Genomic DNA, 21,813 nt, shown 5'->3' with positions numbered 1-21,813 from the left:
CAACAGGGCTCCAGAGTGCGCCTATTTGGTCGCATTTTTCGCCATGAAATAAGTCCCTGCTTTTTTTTTTTGCAACGGGTCCAAGGCATCTAACATCCTGCTAACACTAAGCTAACCCTGCTCAGAGGCTCAGAGAAAACAGCAGCGTTCCATTCGTGAGGAAGGAGGGGGGGGGGGGGGGGGTTGAGCGCCTGTCCCTCTCTCTGTCCCTCTCTCTACGTTCAATGATTTTGAAGTTATTTTAAGTTTAAAGCTCAATATATCAAAACGTGGCACTTTACAGTGAACATGAGGTCTATTTGTATTAAAAAACAATAGATTGATCAAATGTCTGGAAGAGCTAATGTTACTGATTGTGTTAAATGATGATATCGTCTCGTATCGCTCGCTGGCACCTGAATCGAATCGTATCGTATCGTGGCAGACTTTGTGATATCGGCAAATATTGTATTGTTGTGCAAAGAATCGATATCGTATGGTTACTGCTAAACTGGTTATTCCCACCCCTAGACTGTTATATATATATATATATATATACACCTTGTTCTTATCACCTTAACAGTGCATCTAGGCACTTAAAGGGAGGGGGCATTTCAAGTGAACTTGAAAGAAGGGTGCGTCTCAAAGCACTTAAACTGGCATCTGGTCAAAGCCTGAAGGACCAGCTGTTTGTCAAGGACGTTTGTCGTGTCGTGTCTTGTCTTGTCTTGTCTTGTCTTGTCTTGTCTTGTCTTGTCTTGTCTTGTCTTGTCTTGTCTTGTCTTGTCTTGTCTTGTGTGTGTGTGTGTGTGTGTGTGTGTGTGTGTGTGTGTGTGTGTGTGTGTGTGTGTGTGTGTGTGTGTGTGTGTGTGTGTGTGTGTGTGTGTGTGTGTGTGTGTGTGTGTGTGTGTGTGTGTGTGTGTGTGTGTGTGTGTGTAGGTGTGTGTGTGTGTGTGTGTGTGTGTGTGTGTGTGTGTGTGTGTGTGTGCGCACATGGATTTGTATGTGTCTGCTGGCTGTTACAAACACTTGTTTGACAGCTGGAGATGAAGGGGAGAGGAGGGACTCTAGGAGAAAGGGAGTACAGCTCAATACATACAATTGTTAAGGGGATGCAGACCAGAGAAAGACTTTCGTCTTGTTTACATCAGGGTCCCCCATTTTCAATTCATCGTAACATATATGACATACATGACATACAGATAGACAGTACTGCTACATCTATACATTTAGGACATACCAGATTTGCAAATACAGTACTGTTTGTGATACAAAAAGAGTCCCGAAAAAAAAAGTATATACATTTGACGTAGAAACTGTACATTGGAGGAGGTTGGGTGGGGGGGGGGGGGGGGGACTGTACATTGGAGGTGGTCGGGTGGGGGGGGGGGGGGGGGGGTTGGGTAGGAGTGGGGGGGGGGGGTTGGGTAGGAGGGGTGGGGGGGGGACACTGTACAACTGTACAAACAAAACTGTACATTGGAATATTGACAAGACCATACTTGGTAATTTACTGTACATTGGAGGGGGTTGTGTTAGGACATTTACAGGGGCCAGTTTCGAATTGCAGTCTCCCGTAGGTGTTTTTTGAGAGTGTTTTTGAAAGTGGGTAGTGATCCACATTCCTTTACAGCTTTGGGTAGGGCGTTCCACATTGATGTGGCATAATTGCGAAACGTGTTTAGTCCCTTGTTTGAGCCGAATCTGGGTTTAACATGATTTGTGGAGCTCCCTCTGGTGTTGTGATCGTGGTATTCACTGACCTTTGGGAAGTATTTTGACATGTACATGGGTACCTTGGTCGTGTAGTGTATCTTGTAGACCAGGCCCATTGCAAGTTGCTGTACTCTGTTGTCTACTCTAAGCCATCCTAGGTTGTCAAAGTGGGCAGGGGTGAGGTGGGTTCTAGAGAAGGAGATAGATAGATAGATAGATAGATAGATAGATAGATAGATAGATAGATAGATAGATAGATAGATAGATAGATAGATAGATAGATAGATAGATAGATAGATAGATAGATAGATAGATAGATAGACTGATGGATTGGAGAGAGTCCCTGGTGAACCCCACCTCCCCTGTCACTCCCACCCTCCATCGCTGCCTTACTACATCCTCTCCTTCCCCCTGTTTCTTCTCTTCTCTCTCTCCCTTCACCTTTTCCACCACCTTCTCTCTCTCCCCGGGGGTCCTCGAGGGGGTTCCAGTGGGTCCCCTAGGTTTCTCCACTGTTACCTCCTCAACTACAGGAGAGAAACTTAATCATATCAAACAACCAGAATCTTGTTCCCTGAGACCTAATCTAATCAAACGGAGGTCTGCAGGCTAATATGTACAGATTCTGGGGGTCCTTGACATTAAGAACCACCACTGCTCCACATCTCCCCCCTCCCTCTCTCTCCCTCTACCCCCTTCCTCTCTTCCTCCTTTATTCAAACAGATAGACAAACACACAGGCTCTCTCTCTCTCTCTCTCTATCTCTCGCCCTCTCTCACACACACTATCAGACATCATTTAATGACCCCTCCTCGCTCCCTCCTTCCCTCTGCCCTCTCTCCCTCTGCCCTCTCTCCCTGTACCCTCACTTCCTCCCCTCTCTCTCTCTCTCTCTCTCTCTCTCTCTCTCTCTCTCTCTCTCTCTCTCTCTCTCTCTCTCTCTCTCTCTTTCTTTCTCCCTCTCCTTTCTCTCAGTCTCTCCCGGCTTTGCATTCATTACTATATCACTGTATCACAGAGCATTCAACCCCAAACCCCATCTACACAAGCTGCTTGTTTCTGTGTCTGTGTTTTTCTGTGTGTGTTTGGGTGAGAGAATGTTCATCTCTTCCCCTGCTGTTCCTCTCGCCCCCCTCTCTCGCTATCTCTCCTCTCTCTTCCTCTCTTTTTCTGCCTCTTCCAGTTCATTGTCTCTTCTCATCATCATCTCTCTCTCTTTCCATCTCTTTCTCTCTAATCTCTGAATGAATGATTGCATTGCAACCCTGAAGCTCTAGTAACTAGCAACTAGACTTTAATCTTTGTGCTCATCGCTGTGTGTGGTGAGTGAGTGAGTGAGTGAGTGAGTGAGTGAGTGAGTGAGTGAGTGAGTGAGTGAGTGAGTGAGTGAGTGAGTGAGTGAGTGAGTGAGTGAGTGAGTGAGTGAGTGAGTGAGTGAGTGAGTGAGTGTGTGTGTGTGTGTGTGTGTGTGTGTGTGTGTGAGAGATAGTTGCTACTAGGGTTGCAAAATATTCAAAGGTGGAAACTTTCCATGGGAATTAATTGGAATCAAATTTTAAATATAGGGGTTATTTGCACAGACTGTATTTACCATGTCATATTTGAAGTCACTAGTAAGTTACTGACAACACATAAGGATTATGTATGTCAAAAGGGACAATCTTCTTCTATGTATGGGTATATATGTGGTGTTACTTTGACTGAAGAAAGGATTTTTCCACTCTATTCAGCTTCTACACACGTGTCACTCAGTGGACCTGCCACAGAGTGTTAAGTTACCATGTCTCTGGATGCTGCCAGTTCTCTGTACATGATGATATGGAGGAGTCTTCTACACACTGAATGCACAGTGCAGGGTTGCAATTTAACTGAATTTCCATTCAATGGGGATATTTAATGGACATTGTGCTGCCCTATTTATTGATCTGTCAAAAGCTTTTGATTACAGTCGATCACCACTTGCTCTTAAATAAATTGTCTACTATTGGTTTGGGATAGAGGTGCATGTGATTGGTTTTGTGATTTTTTGTCTGATAGGCGACAGAACTTCCAATTGGGCTGACCGGGTTCATTGCCTAATTATGTGCATTTCCCCAAAACATAAGTTCACTATTATTAGCAAAGATTTTTTATTGAAATTAGGCAAATTTTCCTAAATTCCCGAATTTAACTTCCCATGGATGATTTCGGGAACGTTTCCGACCCTTTGGAACTCTAGTTGCTACTTGCTACAAAGTATTTTATGCTGTTATACAAATCTCAGTGCAGCAGTGAAACATGTGTATGCTTACGTACTAGGGGTGTGAAAACTTCTCGATTCTAAGATGCATCGCGATGCGGACATGGACGATTCTGCATCGATGCAGTTAACGAACATAATCGATAAAAAAAAGAAAAAAAATTAAGGATTTTTTTTATAAAGCGCCATACAAATCAAATATTATTATTATTATTAAAGCTAGTTCTCTGGTCATGCATCCACTCAACTCATAGAAAATACAGCATCAGGCTATTCTAAAAGTATCGATACTAATACTGACTAATAAAAAGAGTATTGAACAGTTTTTAACAGCTGGGTATCGAGATACCTTTCTAGCGACATCACACGTTTGTAAAATGAAGTAGTTATTTGGAAAGGCTCCTTGTCATTGTATTATAATGCAGTCAATTGTAAGAGCAGCGAACGTAACCCGAGCATAAAACAGTTATGCCTTGTCTCCATTAGCTACAGTATGTTCAGCCTGGCTTGGGCTAGCCATGGTCTGGCATGGTTTGGTTTGGTTTGTTGCTAATAAACAACACCTAGGTGCTGCTGTGCTGAAACTAAACAAGAATGACATCATAAACAACACCTAGGCGCTGCTGTGCACCATATGCATAGAAAATAGTGTTTCTTCTGACATGACAATGGAGCCAAGTAAACATATTATGCCCACAACGATGGGACTTATAATTGACTTATAGTTTTTCCTTACCTTCGCGTGGGGTATGTCTGGGAGTGCTTGCATTCATTCATTTATTTGCATTTATTTTAAATTTGTTGGACCTTATGGTGTTCTTGTTTTGTTCTTGACTTATTGTTATGTTTCTTCTTGACTTGTTTAAAGAAGACATGTCCGGCCCATGGGGACATTAACGTGTGTTGTCGGGCCTTACAAATACATTTGATTTGATTTGATTTGATCATGCAACACTAGTAAAGACATTTATTTTGACATTCTGATTTAAGAACTTTCTAAATAAAAGTAAATGTATCTGACTGCTTGTATTAATTGATGAAAAAGTAGCCATGTGCAGTAACGTCACGGTGACCAAATGCGTCCACATTTTTATAGGATTCTATCACATTTTCATAACAATAGCGAATATAACTTACCCTGCGCCGTTCTCATTGAGGTTTCTTACAAATTAACAATGTTTTATTTGTCTTTTATATGCGGATAACATTCAAATCTTAAATTGTACCATTATGTTCCCGTTTAGACAACAAACATAATGCTAATGATGGACTTTTGTTAAGATAATTGGGTGACCATTCTCGATCACTGTACTGTACAAGGTCCCATTAATAGTTTAACGCTGTTCAGATCGCGTCAAAGAATAGACGCGTCCCAGTGACCTGTGCTAAAGGTCTTGGGAATTGTATACATTTTGTAATTTTCACATTTTCACCTTTAAATTTTAATCTACTGACAACAGAAAGTGTTGTGTAAGTTATAGTATAATGTCAACTTGAAACCCGCACTTCCGTAAACACCGTCGTCCAAAACACATTCTAGAGATTCCCACTTTTACTGGTACATAGGTTCATATCTAATAGTCTTTAGATGACTAAATATAGATGAATACTCATGCAATTTGATATATATATTCTAAAATAAGTATAATTTCACTTCATCTACCTGTCGACATGAAATTCCCAAACGCTGGCAGTAAAAAAAGCCTGGATGTCGCGCAAAATGGGGCGTGACCGAATTTGGTCCCAGACAATAAGAGTGACTGAGATTGGTCTACGTTCCGTTAATATAGATTATAAAATTGAGGATCTAATATATTATTGAGTTGCATCGAGATTAGGGCTGAACAATTAATCTATTTTAAATCAAAATCGCGATTTGGAATGATGCAATTATCAAATCGCAAAAGAAATTTAAAAACGCAAATTATTATTATATATATTTTTTTTTATTTAACCAGGAAGTCCCATTGAGATACAAGATCGGTTTGGGAGGGGGAGGTAAGGGGTTTTAGATTGTGTGTTGTGAAGTTTAGACTTCAGAGAGGGAGAGTAAAGTACAGAAAAAAAAGGTACCGTTGGGTACCGGTATAGATTCCCAGGTAAAAAGAAACATTTCAGGCTCTGTGTCCTGAAAAGACCCACCGCGTAGGCCAGATGCAAGCCGCATTTTACAATAAACCTCTGTGGGGCTGCAAAAAAAAAAGTATAATCGCAAATTTTATCGCAATCGCAATATCTGTCAGAAAAATCGCAATTAGATTATTTCCCAAAATCGTGCAGCCCTAATCGAGATGCATCGTAGAATCTAATCGAATCGTGGACAGCTGAATCGTAATCTAATCGTGAGGCCAGTGAAGATTCACAGCTCTATTACATACGTGTGCGCGCATATATGTGCGCATTTGCTGCTATGCACATGTATGTAGGCTACTGTATGAATGCATGTGTGTTATTGCATGTGTGTTATTAGGAACAGGATTGCGCTCTCAGAGCAGTGTGAGTCATTGATACAGTAGAGAGCTGACTGCTGTGTTTTTATTGTTTGAAGCTCTGCTTCTATGCAGCATGTGTCTGCTCTGTATGGCTGCCCTTTCTTTGCAGATTAATCCAATCCTGATTAATCCATTAAGCGGGTCGGTTTAGTCTGGGTGGTTTTCACACCTGAGCTGTTTGGTCAGTTTTAACCCAACCCTGGAGCATTTGGTCCGATGGTCCTGTTGGTTTGGGGTGTTGGTGTGGAAGCTCCTTTCAACGGTGGTCCGCCTGACAACGTGGCTCTCTGTTCACTTCCAAGTGACCCCTGGAGCGCTTTGTTTTTTTGAGGTGTGAAAGCAAATGGGACCAAAGGCAGGAAACCATACGGAAAATTGCACATTTAATGAAGCTGAGGCCATTTTTCATCATCATAACATTATTTTGGCAGCTGGTAAGTTCAAAATAATAATAATAATAATAATAATAATAATAATAATAATAATAATAATAATAATAATAATAATAATAATAATAATAATAATAATAATAATAATAATAATAATAATAATAATAATAATAATAATAATAATAATAACAATAATAATAATAATAATAATAATAATAATAATAATATTAATAATTAAAATAATAATAATAATAATAATAATAATAATAATAATAATAATAATAATAATAATAATAATAATAATAATAATAATAATAATAATAATAATAATAATAATAATAATAATAATAATAATAATAACGTTATTTGTATAGCACCTCTCATACAGGGGATTGCAGTTCAAAGTGCTTTACTTAAGAAATAAGACAAAATCTGTGTAAAACAAGCAGCAAGAGCAAAGCATAAACTGGGATCAAATAATGCAGATATATTAATCTTGAATTTCTGTAATCTATCAAAACATGATAAAGGTTATAGTATGCACCCAGCAGACAGATAGTGGGGCGTAAAGATAAAAGTGAAAATAAGTCAAATAATAGCGAGGGTAAAATGAGCAGACATATAAAATCACAGTTTTTCACATTAGGATCTAACATTGAAGCGGTTTTAGTAGAATATAAAAGACATGAATGATGAAATGAGCACAAAGTGCAGACATACTATAAAATCACAGTTTCTTTACAGTGCAATAAAATAGTCTTACTGTTACTGTACAGTTCAAAGTCGTCTTTACCTTCTGTTTGGTATCCACAGTTTAAAACCTGACAGTCTTCCCTCCTGTTTGATACCCACTTTGACCCTTCGAACCTCCCACTCAGGGCAAACCTCCCTCTCAGGGCGCAGTTCCCTCTCTCCAAAAATAGCCAAGTAATGTTGATACTAAACAAATACCTTGCATGCATAATTCAGGTGACAGTAGCCTAGACAGTGGTGCATAATTAATTACTGAGAGTGAATTGGAAAACGTATAGTATTTCATAACATGTGTGCAACAAGTATAGGGATGCACCGATCCGATATTGATATCGGATATCGGCCCCGATATGACTAAAATAGCTGGATCGGGTATCGGTAAAAAGAGATATATATATCGGATTTTTTATTAAAAGGTTTAAATTTTGTGTGTATGTGCCTCAACTAGGGGGTGGTTCCCGGGAGACAAAGAAATGTGCAATAAAGAAAGCCATTTGGTGTAATTTCCTGCAACTTAAAAACATAATTTCAATAAAATAGCAAATACAAGGGTACGTTCCCAAATAAGTTATTTATTTGAGTACAGTGTATAAGGTTACACAATAGTTTAACGTTGAACATGAAAGCACATGCACGCACGCACGCACACACACATACACAGACGGTGGAACAGAGGACTGAGCTGTTGAATTGAAAATGGGGGACCCTGATGTAAACAAGACGAAAGACTTTCTCTGGTCTGCATCCCCTTACTATGCCGTCCGAGAACGAGTATATACGTGTTTCGAAAAAGAGCGTTGTGGACCAGAGCCACGAGTATATACGTGACGAGTTGTTATTGTTTTATTCCATATTTATAACGCTTCTTAGGTACCCGATCCACTACCAGCATCTTTTCACATATTTGATTTTCGGAACATGCAGTACCGGCCACACCCGCTTAGGGGTGCCATCGCTCCACTGCAGTATCATTATGTGATTTAAAAAAAAAATGCAAACTACAGTTCTGTGGGCGGATCATAGTTCCTTGATCCCAGCCGAACGTTTAGCCTATTATCTAGCTCCCGGGAAAAAAGACGAGACGAAAAGTGTGATAAACCTTATATTCACGACGCTATAAAATGACAACCAACCGATGGATTTTTATTTTCTTTAAGCCATTATGAAGGCACGGTTTATGCACTCAAGTGACAATGAGAATGGACAGATAGCAATACTATAAATGATATATAAAGCTCTTAGAAAGTACATCGGTTTGTTTACTATCTGCTGTCCTCTGAGGCCTAAATCGCCGGGCCGCGCCGGTCGTGTGTATTGAGCTGTACTGTATTGTACCCATTCTGCAATCTGTTAATAAAGTTTTCAATCAATCAATCAATCAGTCACGTATTAGACAATGATGTGTCTGTTTCTAAGCCGGCCCCAAGCTTTCACTGCAAAAAAAAAAAACGAAAAAAAAATGATTGAAGCCATGTGCGAATCACTAATATCATTGGGATATTAAGCCAAATTGTTTTACACAACTTCCTGTTTGTGTCTCAGGTCGACCAATGAGGTGAAGAACCTCCTGCATTATCTGCCCAGGGCCAGTGAGCCCCGAGAGATGCTGTTTGAAGACAGAACCAGAGCCCACGCAGACCACATCGGACAGGGCTTCGAGAGGCAGACCACCGCTGCTGTGGGAGTGTTGAAGGCTGTGCAGTTCGGAGAGGGGTAAGCTGGACTGACACACACACACACACACACACACATACATACATACTTACACATACACACATAGACACTTATACACACTTACACACACATACACACTTACACACACACATACACACACTTACACACACACATACACACTTACACACACATACACACTTACACACACATACACACTTACACACACACACACACACACACACACACACATACACACTTCCACACACACATACACATACACACTTCCACACACATACACACACATACATACACACTTACACATACACACATAGACACTTACACACACACACACACACACACACACACACACACACACACACACACATACATACACACTTACACACACACATACACACTTACACACTTACACACACCAGGGTTTCCATTAGAAAAAATTGTTGCCGGTCTCAGGGTCCGGTAGATTTAAATCTACCGGTCAAATGAGAGAAATTCTTATTGAGCTTAAAAACAATTGATAGGCAGGCTATATAAAGAATGACATCCTCAAGGCATGTAGATTTATAATATTTTAACTTAAAACTAGGCTACTTTTGCGTATACAGTCATTATATTCCAAATAAAATAAGTCCCGAGACTCCGTGCTGCTGCCGACTTTAAATCAAATAGGTGTCTGTGGGCAGTCGGCCGACATTAATAAACAGCAGTCTGTTATAATCACATTTTTATGAGCTAACGAATTCCGTTATATTAGACATTTGTATTAATTATATCAAGCGAAGAACTGAGAAATTTGGCAGAGAGAGAGGGCAACATTATCGTGGGTTTGCGTGATGACTCTCTCCACCTCCCAACGACTTATTTGCGAGAGTATGCCGCTGCAGAGCAGCAGATTCAGCTGTTTTCAGGCTCTATCTGGGGACCGTTCAGCAGCGCCCCCCACCCAACAGCTGAATTGCCAATGGCTGAATTGGAGTATTGCACTGTGCCGTTACAAATGGTGTGCAGCTGCGGCTCTGCAGCTGCATGCAGTCGCAAATCTAGCAGCAAGCTCCCGCTGACAACAGCGTTGTCATTATTAGACCTGCTTGGTGAAGCAACGATGAAACAAATGTAATGATTGTTTCGTTCATCGCATAGGCTATTTAATTTTAGCCTATTTTAATACAATTCAAATAATCAAATTGTGCTTAGAGGGAATTATTTTCACCGGACATTAAGACCGGAGAGATTAAATATGTCGGACTTCAACAGATTTTGCCGGTCAAATACCGGTAATTACCGGCTAACGGAAACCCTGACACACACACATACACACTTACACACACATACACACTTACACACACATACACACTTACACACACATACACACTTACACACACACTTACACACATACACACTTACACACACACATACACACTTCCACACACATACACACTTATACACACACATACACACTTACACACACACATACACACTTACACACACACACACACACACACACACTTACACACACACATACACACTTACACACATACACAGTATACACACTTCCACACACACATACACAGACACACATACACATGTACATACACACACATACACAGACACACATACACACATACACACACACACACACATACATAACTCTATCTCGCATTCTGGGATGTACTCGGTCCCTTATTACTCTCAATGATTTTACACTCAATCAAAGAGGGCAATTTTCCCAGAGACGTCAATATGGCGCTTATATCTGTTGTACTCAAGAAGGATAAGGACCTCACAGAATGTGGCAGCTACAGGCCCATAAGTCTCCTCGGAGCCGACCTAAAGCTATATGCCAAGGTTCTAGCCACCCGACTTCAAAAGCATATGACATCTCTAGTTCACCCTGATCAGACCGGCTTCATAAGGGGCCACTTAGTTACTGACAACATCAGACGGTTACTGCACTGGCTCACGTCGGCGACCCCGGACAAAAGCGTATCTCCCTCGGATGCCTTTACAGTCCTACGTGCAGATCGTACCGCTGCCTCAGGAAAGACCATCGGCGGCGGGGTCTGCCTCATCACGAACAATTCCTGGGTTAATCCCGAGGGGGTGCATGTTCTCTCGAACTCGTGTTCCCCGGACATGGAGCACCTTTCTATTCTGTGCCGTCCGTTTCATCTCCCGAGGGAGTTCTCTGCGGTCATCATGACCGCCGTATATATTCCCCCACACGCGAATACGGGCAAAGCGCTGGGAGAACTACACGATCATCTCAACAAACACCAGATCAAACATCCAGATGCAGCGATGGTAGTAGCCGGCGATTTCAACCAGGCCAACCTGAAGAAGGTGATGCCGTCCTTTTTTCAGCACATCGCTTGCTCCACCAGAGGGAAAAACACACTCGACCACTGTTATTCCCCGTTCAGAGCTGGATACAAGGCAGTAGCCGCTCCGCCATTAACGGGGTCCACAAGCTCGAGAGACCACGACTCCATTTAGCTATTTCCGGCATATCAACAGAGATCGCGTGACGCCGTCGTGTCACGTGAGACAAAGAAGTGGACCGACGAATCAGAGGCCACGCTCCAGGACGTGCTTGCAGACACGGATTGGGATGTGTTCAAAGGAAGCGCCAGTGACGTCAGCGAGCTCGCAGACACAGTGGTGTGCTACATCACAACAATAGCCGATGGTATTGTCCCCAGGAAAACGGTGCGGATTTTCCCAAACCAGAAACCGTGGGTGGATAGCACTATTAGAGCAGCTCTGAACTCTCGTACCACCGCCTACAACCTGGGTAGAGAGTCAGGAAACATGGAGGAGTATAAGGCTTCAGTCTATACTCTACGCAAGGCTGTCAAACTTGCTAAGAGGACATATGCTGATAAACTGGAGACACAAATGGCACAAAACGACACAAGAGGATTATGGCAGGGACTGAAGACAATAACTGAATATAAAGTCAGTGCCCCCTCAATGGGGAGCGACGACGCCTCCCTCGCGGACAAGCTCAACATCTTCTACGCTCGGTTTGGTGTAGACAGTGGCGCTGCTGGCTCTCCGGCTAGTGACGTCACTGGCGCACCGGCTGTTGTGGAGGGGGGGGGGGGGCAACCGCGGGGGGGGGGGGGGGGGGGGGGGCGCTCTCTCGTTGTCGGAACACAGTGTGAGAAGAGCATTTATGCAGGTGAACACCAGGAAGGCTGCTGGCCCAGATGGCATAACAGGACGCATACTCAAGACCTGTGCCAACCAGCTGGCCCCTGTGTTCACCGCCATATTTAATCAATCACTGGCGGAGTCAGTGGTCCCTGCCTGCTTCAAGATGTCTACCATCATCCCTGTGCCGAAGAAACCCTCCCCAACATGTTCAAATGACTACAGACCGGTGGCACTCACCTCTGTGGTCATGAAATGTTTCGAGAGGCTGGTCAAGGACCACATTTGTGCCTCCCTCCCCAGTGATATGGACCCTATGCAATTTGCATACAGGACAAACAGGTCCACCGACGACGCGGTCTCCCAGGTACTGCACAGCACCCTCTCGCACCTTGACCGTCAGAAGGGGGGCTATGTGAGACTGTTGTTCATTGACTACAGCTCAGCGTTCAACACCATAGTCCCCACCAGACTGGTGGACAAGCTGATCGAGCTAGGTCTGAGCTACGCCCTGAGCGCCTGGGTACTGGACTTTCTGAGCGAAAGACCCCAGGCGGTCAGGGTGGGGGGTCAGACCTCCAACACCATCACCCTGAGCATCGGGTCCCCCCAGGGCTGTGTTCTGAGCCCCCTGCGGCTGCTGTACTCACTCTACACACACGACTGTGTGGCCAAGTTCAGCTCCAACTCCATAGTGAAGTTCGCAGATGACACAGTGGTGGTGGGGCTGATCTCGGACAACGACGAGAAGGCCTACCGGGAGGAGGTTGAGGTACTGGAACGCTGGTGCCAGGACAACAGCCTGCTCCTGAACATTGGTAAAACCAAGGAGCTGATCGTGGATTATAGGAGAGGACAGCAGGAGACGCACACACCACTGATGATTAAAGGGGCTACCGTGGACAGGGTGAGCAGCTTCAAGTACCTGGGGGTCCACATCTCAGAGGACCTGACATGGTCAACACACATAGACACAGTAGTAAAGAAGGCGAAACAGCGTCTCTACCACCTGAGACAGTTAAGGAAGTTCAGAGTATCGGGAAAGATACTCCAGTCCTTCTACTCAGGAGCTGTAGAGAGCATCCTGACCGGAAACATCACTGCCTGGTATGGAAACAGCACGGCACAGGACAAGAAGGCCCTACAGAGAGTGGTGCGCTCAGCCGAGCGTACCACGGGTATTGCACTACCCCCCCTGCAGGTTCTATACAACAAGAGGTGCAAATCCAGAGCCTGCAGGATAATGAAAGACCCTCACCACCCCAATAACAGCCTGTTTCAGCTGCTGAGGTCAGGCAGACGCCTGCGAACCCCAGCTACTAGGACAGAACGGCTTAAGCTCAGCTTCTTCCCCCAGGCCATCAGAGCCATGAACAATGAACATTGAGTGCTCAGAACATTGAACTGTCCACACACAAGCACACATGAACACACACACGACACGCACACTGTGCACGCTCACACACGAGCAGCCACTTAACACTTTAACATGAGCGGGCACACACTCATGTTGCACACACGCACACTTATGGCCAAAGGAAAGGACACTTTAAATTAGAATAACAGGAACAGTGTATTGCACTACCAAAGCTAACTAGCATGTCCCATATGCTCTGTAAATAACTATGTACAGATACCGAGATGTCACTCCATGTTACCTGTTACCTGTTACTGCACAATGTTGTTTTCTTCTTTTGATTCTATTATATGTACCACTGTATTGCACATCGTTGCGGGCAAGACCACCCGCATTTCATTGTATACCTGTATGCCGTGACAATTAAAACTCTTGACTTGACTTGACTTGACACGTGATTGATGCCAGCAAGGATGTTGCAGTCCCTACAGCGGCCATGTCCTTGGACGCAATGAAGGCATTTGACAGATTGGAGTGGTCTTACTTGTGGGCAGTTCTTAGAAGGATAGGGTTGGGTGAGGGTTTCATTCATATGATCAAAATTCTCTACACAGGGCCTTCGGCCATGATCTTAACAGGGAAGTTCTGCTCGCCACTCTTCTCTGTCTCGCGCTCTTCTAGACAGGGTTGTCCTCTTAGTCCCGGACTTTTTGCCTTATCCCTCGAACCTCTAGCTCAATACATAAGACAATCCCAAATTGTATCTCCTGTTTCAATTCAGGGCACACATCACCATATTAGCTTATGATGGTGATAGCTTACAGCATATTAGATGATGTACTCCTTTTTATGCAGAATCCCTCCGTCTCTCTGCCTCATCTGCTCAGAGCGATAGATGGATTTGGCGTGACACCCAGAAAGTGGGTACTAACTGCCATCATTGGCACACGCATTCCCCTCTATTCAATAACAATCTCCTCCTTATTGAACAACAACCTATTAGGTACCCTGCCTAGATGGGAAAGGAAAGGTATCCACACGTTGGGGGATATCCTCGATAACTCTGGTCTCCGATCTTTCCAGGATCTATCCAACGGATATGATCTCCCCGGTACCTCCTTTTTCTTTTATTTACAAATAAGAGCAGCTCTGAAGGCTCATGGCGTTCCATGGGATGTTTCACTAGTGCATCACCGTTTTCACAAATTCTTTTATGACAAAGAGACATCGAGAGGCTTCGTTTCTGACTTGTATCGCCATTTACTTATGTCCTCGTATAAAGACCTCCCCCTGGATACGATTTGGAGAAAGGATGTCCCGGAGTTGGAGTTGGATGTAGATTTTGATTGGGATGCAGTCTGGGAGAATGTTCGGTTATCCTCACGCAACCCAGATCACCAACAGATTCACAGGCTCGGGGTGGGGTGGGGGGGGGGGCCCTGGTTCGGGGCCTCGGCGAGTCGTGGTGTTAAAGAGGCATGATGCTTTGACTCGCTGGGGTGCCGGACTCTGGGGCCCTCAAGGGTTGGGGATCGTGGCTGCGGTGGGTGGTGATGGAGGGGGCTCGGGATGGTAACTGTACGGTCTGTCTCAATTATTGTCTAGTCATTGTTGTGTTAAGTTAATGTCTTGGGATGTCTTTTTATGTATTATTATTATTGTGTTGTGATATGTTTTGTTGAAAAAAAAAATATCTCTTTCTCTCTGTCTTTATTTCGCTCTTCCATCCCTCTATCCCTCTCCATCTCTCCCCCCCCCCTCTCTCTAGAATGGAGCCTCCTCGTATAACCAAAGATGTGATCTGTTTCCACGCTGGAGACTTTCCAGAAGTGGTGCAGAGACTTCAGCTAGACCTGTATGAACCTCCTCTGTCTCAGGTAAGAACCACCACTGCTTCAGAGGTCTTATACAGTGGATGTTGTATGGAACACTGCCACCTGGCGGAGGGCAGTTGTATTCCACAACACATTTATGGAATAGACACGTTTTCTAGTTTTATACAAAAAAATCTACAATTAAAGTAAAAATAACTGTCCTGTAAAATTATATAAATTGTTGTTGCCTCAATCTTGAAGGCTTTTCTTACAGCGATATTTATATTTAATTACATTTGACTTGCTGAGGAAGTCAAACCCAACCTTTGCAACATCTTTTTAATTCATTCATTCATTATTTTATTTATTTTCCTCTTCTCTCTACTTTCTGTCTCATTTCTCCCCCCTCTTTTTCTCTCTCTCACTTATCCTCATCTCTCTACTTTTTTCTCTCTTCTTTCTCTACTTCTCTCTTTCACTCCCCCCTCTCTGTCTCTCTCTACGTCTACTGGCTCTGTCTCTCTTTCTCTCTCTCTCTCTCTCTCTCTCTCTCTCTCTCTCTCTCTCTCTCTCTCTCTCTCCCTCTCTCTCGCTCTCTCGCTCTCTCGCTCTCTCTCTCTCTCTCTCTCTCTCTCTCTCTCTCTCTCTCTCTCTCTCTCTCTCTCTCTCTCTCTCTCTCTCTCTCTCTCTCTCTCTCTCTCTCTGTCTCCAGTGTGTACAGTGGGTGGATGATGCCAAGCTGAACCAGCTCAGGCGCGATGGCGTCCGCTACGCCCGCATCCGTCTCTGCCACGACGACATCTACTACATCCCCAGGAACGTGGTGCACCAGTTCAAGACCGTCTCGGCCGTCTGCAGCCTGGCCTGGCACATCCGGCTCAAACAGTACCACCACCAGGAGGAGGAGGTGAAGAGCATGCAGAGAAATGTTAAAGAAGAGGAGGAGGAGGAGGAGATGGAGGAGGAAGGGGAGAAAGGGAGGAGACAGTTGGAGTTGAAGGAGAAAGAAAGAGGGCAGGAGAGGAGACGACTAGAGGTGAAGAAAGAAGAGGAGGAAGAGGTGAACATGAAGAGGGGGATGGAGAGGATAAAGCAGGAGGAAGAAGAGAGCGATGCTATGGTGGACAAACAGGAGGAGGACGACTTTGGTCTTCGTCACCCGGCCTCCTCCCGACTCCCTCTCTCCAAGGGCTCCAGAGCCTCCACTGAAACCAGAGAGGGAGAGAGGGGGAGGAAGATGGAGAGAGGGAAACACAGAGACAAAGAGAGCGGGTCCCATCTTTCAAAGATAAAAATGGAGCCTCCCTTGAACTCCCTCCGGATGAAAGAGGAGGAGAAATCTCCTCTTCCCCTCCCTATCTCCTCTCCAGCCCTCCACCAGGACTCACGATCCAAAGTTTATCGTCATCCTCACCACCAACATCATCATCACCACCACCATCATCATCGTCATCCTCATCACAGAACGATGTCTTCCAGTGCAGCTTCTGATTCCTCTCACAGAGCCTCCCCGTCTACCTCTCTCTTCTCCAAATCATCCGCCTCTCCATGTGCCTCTCCCTTGCCCAAGACTTCCCTCTCTCCTCCTTTCTCTCTGTCGTCGACACCCGCCTCCTCCTTGTTCTCGTTCTCCTCCCCTGTCAGACCCAGCATCATCCCTTCGCCCTCGTCCTCTGGCGTTCTCTCCCTCTCCTCTCACCCTGGTTCTACCTCTCCTCCTCCTCCTCCTCCCTCCTCCCTCCACTCTTCCTCTCTCCTCTCGTCCCCCGGACCGGCTCGGGTCCGCTCCGAGACTTCCTCCTTCTCCTCCTTCTCCTCCCCCTCATCTGTGTCTCCCACCACGGACAAAGACTTGACTCGCCCAAAGCAAGACGTCGGTTTAGACGCGTGGGCGCCGCGCGCGCCGTCGGACATGCAGACGCGCGTGTCACCGGATGGACAGAGACGCAACGCACCGGGCGTACGGAAAAATGTGCCGGCAGAAACACAGACACAAATGCCGGAGACGCCGAGGCTGGACACGATCGCACCGCCAGAGCCAGACACACTGAGGCTGGACACGATCGCACCGCCAGAGCCAGACACACTGAGGCTGGACACGATCGCACCACCAGAGCCAGACACACTGAGGCTGGACACGATCGCACCGCCAGAGCCAGACACACTGAGGCTGGACACGATCGCACCGCCAGAGCCAGACACACGGATGGGCGGTGCGAGTTTGACTCACACTTGGGGAGCAGCACCAGAAGACAGGAGGCAACACGCACGGCAATACACACCACCTCACTTTCCAACTCCGCACTTCCCCCAAGCCCCGCGCTCCTTCTCTCCCATCCCTGGACCCTACAACCCCCCAACCTCACTCCAGAACCCACCCCCAAACCCCCTCACCAATCCCTTCAGCCCTACAGGACCTCAGGCCCTCCCCTTCTCCCATTTTGCCCAATCGCAACGCTTGTTGAATCAAAACACACAGCCACAGTCCCTTAACACTCAAATCTCAATGATGCAACTTCAACCAAATGCCTTCCACATGACCCAAATTCCACCAAATGTAGCCCAAATGAGCCAAGCTCAACCAAGTACACCCCAAATGAACCAAATCCAACCAAACGTCCCCCAAATGAACCAATCTCAGACAAGGACACTCCAAATGAACCAACCTCCACCAAATATCTCTCTAATGAATCAACTTCAACCAAGCGCACCCCTGGCAAGCTTCCAACCCCACCCACCCCAACTATCTCACCCACATCAACCTGCCTTGCCCTCCTCCCACTCCACCCGAATCCCCCAGTTCTCCCCCCAACATTCACAGCACTTCACCCCCCACCTGTTGCTCCCCCACCCTCCTCCTCCTCTGCAACACTCTCCTCAACCTCTCCTCCCTCCTCTTGGCTCCTTCTATTCCCATCCCAACTCAATAGCACCAGCTCATTCCCTGCAGACTCCCTCCCAGTCTTTCCCTCTCCTCTCCCACGCCCCTCCCCCTCCTCCTCAGCCTTACCCCCAGCCCCCACTGCATGAGGAGGACAGAGAGAAACACAGAGAAGTTTTATAGATTTCCTTTTTATTATAATTTTTCTTACTGATTTGTACATAATGACAACAATAGAGGTTTTTAACATGACTGTATATGTTTCCAGCTTTTATTTGATGTGTTCTGTTGTTGTAAAATGATGTACAAAAAAGGAAAAGGGGAGTTGGTACGGACACGGTGTGGTGATGTATCTACTGTATGCTTTTTAGTTTGCTTTGGGTTTGTTTTCTTGACCTGGGCAAAAAGAAACTACTTTTAAATAAATACACCAGTATTTATTAGAACCTATGACACTGATTTATTTCAGTGTCATGCAAAATGTCTTGTCTCCAAAAAGCAAAAAGGCAGCTTTTTTGAGGGGGGGGGGGGGGGGGGGGGGGGGCTGGATGATTTTCTTCCTCCCCATGCATTTGACAAAAGACTATCATGGTAGTTTGATGGTCAGTTCAGTTTTAACACAGTACTGCCATATAGCACCATAGAAATACAATAATGTATGTGTATCACCATGGTACCACTTTATGAAAATACCATACTTTTATGAAAATACTGTGATATTTAAAAAAAAATACCATGATACCTTTATGAAAATACCACGATACCTTTACGAAAATACAGTGATAATTTGTTCGTAATTGGCGCATCCCTATTTACAATCCAATAGGTTGGTCTTGAAACTTTTTCCAAACATGGTGGACAGTGTCGGCTGTCAGCTTACAGTATAAAAATGTAAGGCGTCAAATGGTGAACTTGGAGATATGGCGTTTGTGCAGAACACTTCAAGTGTCAATAGGGGGAAAAACAACAACCTGAAGACAACTTGATTTGACCCGTTCTGCATCCGAGGCTTCCGTTTATGTGGCTGTTTTACAGTTAAATCAAGTTTGACTCAAGTTTCTAAAATATTTGAAACTGGTTTCAGTGGTTTTTGACCAGGTTTGTTTTGGGCGAGGGGTGGTGGGGGAAATGCTACATTTTAATACTGCAATACTTCCTCCCCGACAGTATTGTACTGACAACGATGATTGATACGGTATAATAATTGTGATATTTTCTCAAGATATTGTATCAATATGTTGATTCTGAGGATCCTTGTTTTTATTTGCATTTCAAGGTTATGTAGATGAAAGACTTTTAATAGCAAATTTTCAAGAACACCATTAGATAAAAAAAAATTTAGACAAAAAGAAAGAAAACATACTGCTAGTCAGCCAAGAGGAAATCCTGACTGGAGGGAATATTTAGACATACTAGGTCTTAGGAAGACTTACTCTGTTACAACAAGCCACACTGTAGCTGTTTAAATAACCTCAGATTTCAAAATACCTGGATAGGTGTTACACAATAATAAGGAACCATAGCATAGGTATTGAAATTAGTACTAGGGAGGAAACTTAGGACTTGCAACTCAACTTCTTATGCTCCCAGATTTAATGAAAATTATTACTACGCTTTCCATCCTGCAAGGGACCTCTGTCAGGTTAAGACTTAAGAGTTTTCTTTTAGAATATGTGTATAATCTATAAATCAAAGTTGAAATTAGTACTAGCCACCAGACAAATACTGGTCAATTAGTACTAGCCACTTTGAAAGGAAGCCAACCTGTGGTAAATATGTCTTCTGTTCTTAAAAAAAAAAACTACTTTGGCAGCTAACAAATGATACTGGCAGGTGAAATTCTGAATCCACCTGTTACTGTGTCTGCTTGATGAAAAGGTTAGTTTCTTGCCTTGGCAATATCATAGAATAATGATATAGAGGTGGATGGGTGGGTTGCTCAACAACATTTTAAAACTAAGATTGTCTTTCTCCATCAGCCGTCTCTCACTATGACGTCGTTATGTAAACAATGCGTATCGCTGTGTCACATGAAACGTGACTCACTCCCCGTATATACATTGTCAAATTGTAATGTTTTTTCTCCATTGTACAACAGAACTTTTGTCAGGTGTGTAGTAGTGGAACACTGTGATAACAGCAGAACAAAGAACTCCCACACGCTGACTCCTTAGTTAATTGGGGACAACATTTCGGTACAAGGACCTTCATCAAGTTTTACAATATTCTATAATTCTATAAAATCATGTGATAAATATTATATATTATGTTTACATGGCATGTGTCATAGTGAAATAGGACAATTGACAAATCTCGAACCCTGCCCTCTTTTCTTGATCCTCCAATCACAACTCTTGCGATTGGAGGATGGAGAAAAGAGGGCGGTGTTTGAGATAGGTCCATTGACTAACAATGAGACTTAACAGCTGAAACACACTGGAAGCAGAGCGATTCACTTCGGAGTTCCATGTTAATAGCCGCTACTTACCCCATAGGATGCACCTAGTGCAAAGCAAGCCCATTTGGGGGGGGGGTTCTTGGCACGCCGGACGCCTGAATACTTTCGATAACAAAGTCGTGTTTCCACGTCTCTGATTGGCCAGGTCATGTGACATGTACGCCCAATCGTGGGACCACAAGTTTTTGGATGGTTAAGCTTAGGCGCTCTTTCGAAGTTGGTTAAGGTTAGATACAAGATACAAGAGTTTTATTTGTCACGGCATACAGGTATACAGTGAAATGCGGGTTTGTCTTAGAGCAGGGCGATAGAACGCCTGCCCTGATTCCAAACTCTAACCTTAACCAACTGCGAAAGAGTCGCCTAAGCTTAACCAGTGATAAACTAGGCGTTAGGTAGTTTGCAGGCTGTTCGACCCGGAAATAGGCGCAGAACTTGCCGTCCCACGATTGGCGCACATGTCACATGACCTGGCCAATCAGAGCGCAAAACTCGAACGCGGAAACACAAATTTGTTGTCGAAAGTATAGACACCGGACACAGACTCCATAGAGATACCTGTGTGGCTCCAGAATACATTGAGAAACGTTGCGCTTGGTGTGTCTCCTCCCTGCCTCTCACGTTCGCCTCCAGTCTGTTTCAGGGGTAAGATGAGTTTGGTGGACTAGTGTTCAGACCTGTCTAACTGGTTAACTAGAAGCGTCCTCTCAGTCCATCCAAAAGAATGACTCACCTTAGTGGTTTGGTTGTTGAAATGTCAGAATAAAACACTCCTGTTCTTAGCTAGGAGGATGGGTCACAGAAGTCATTCAGCACCTGGAGACAACGTTACTTCTTACAACATCATTTGTCTCCGAGTGGCAACAAGGGAAACCCGTTTTCTAATGTT

General features: G+C 44.4%; 1 protein-coding gene across 1 annotated transcript in view; it reads left to right on the top strand.

Moving 5' to 3' along the window:
* Positions 1-18,615, top strand: part of LOC311242033 (uncharacterized protein) — a gene marked incomplete at its 3' end in the record, with an annotated part of 104,172 nt that extends 85,557 nt beyond the window's left edge. Inside the window, exons 8-13 of the mRNA XM_084330988.1 lie at positions 9,112-9,282; positions 15,540-15,648; positions 16,298-16,857; positions 16,967-17,063; positions 17,453-17,798; positions 18,590-18,615. Coding sequence (XP_084187114.1) covers positions 9,112-9,282; positions 15,540-15,648; positions 16,298-16,857; positions 16,967-17,063; positions 17,453-17,798; positions 18,590-18,615 — 1,309 coding nt within the window. The remainder of the gene's footprint in view (positions 1-9,111; positions 9,283-15,539; positions 15,649-16,297; positions 16,858-16,966; positions 17,064-17,452; positions 17,799-18,589) is intronic.
* Positions 18,616-21,813: the final 3,198 nt, after the last annotated feature.

This window comes from Notolepis coatsorum (genome assembly GCF_963971535.1).
Source record: "Notolepis coatsorum genome assembly, chromosome: 15".
Taxonomy (NCBI): domain Eukaryota; kingdom Metazoa; phylum Chordata; class Actinopteri; order Aulopiformes; family Paralepididae; genus Notolepis; species Notolepis coatsorum.
Note: the sequence above shows the minus strand (reverse complement) of the source record. Positions and strands in the feature narration are given on the sequence as shown.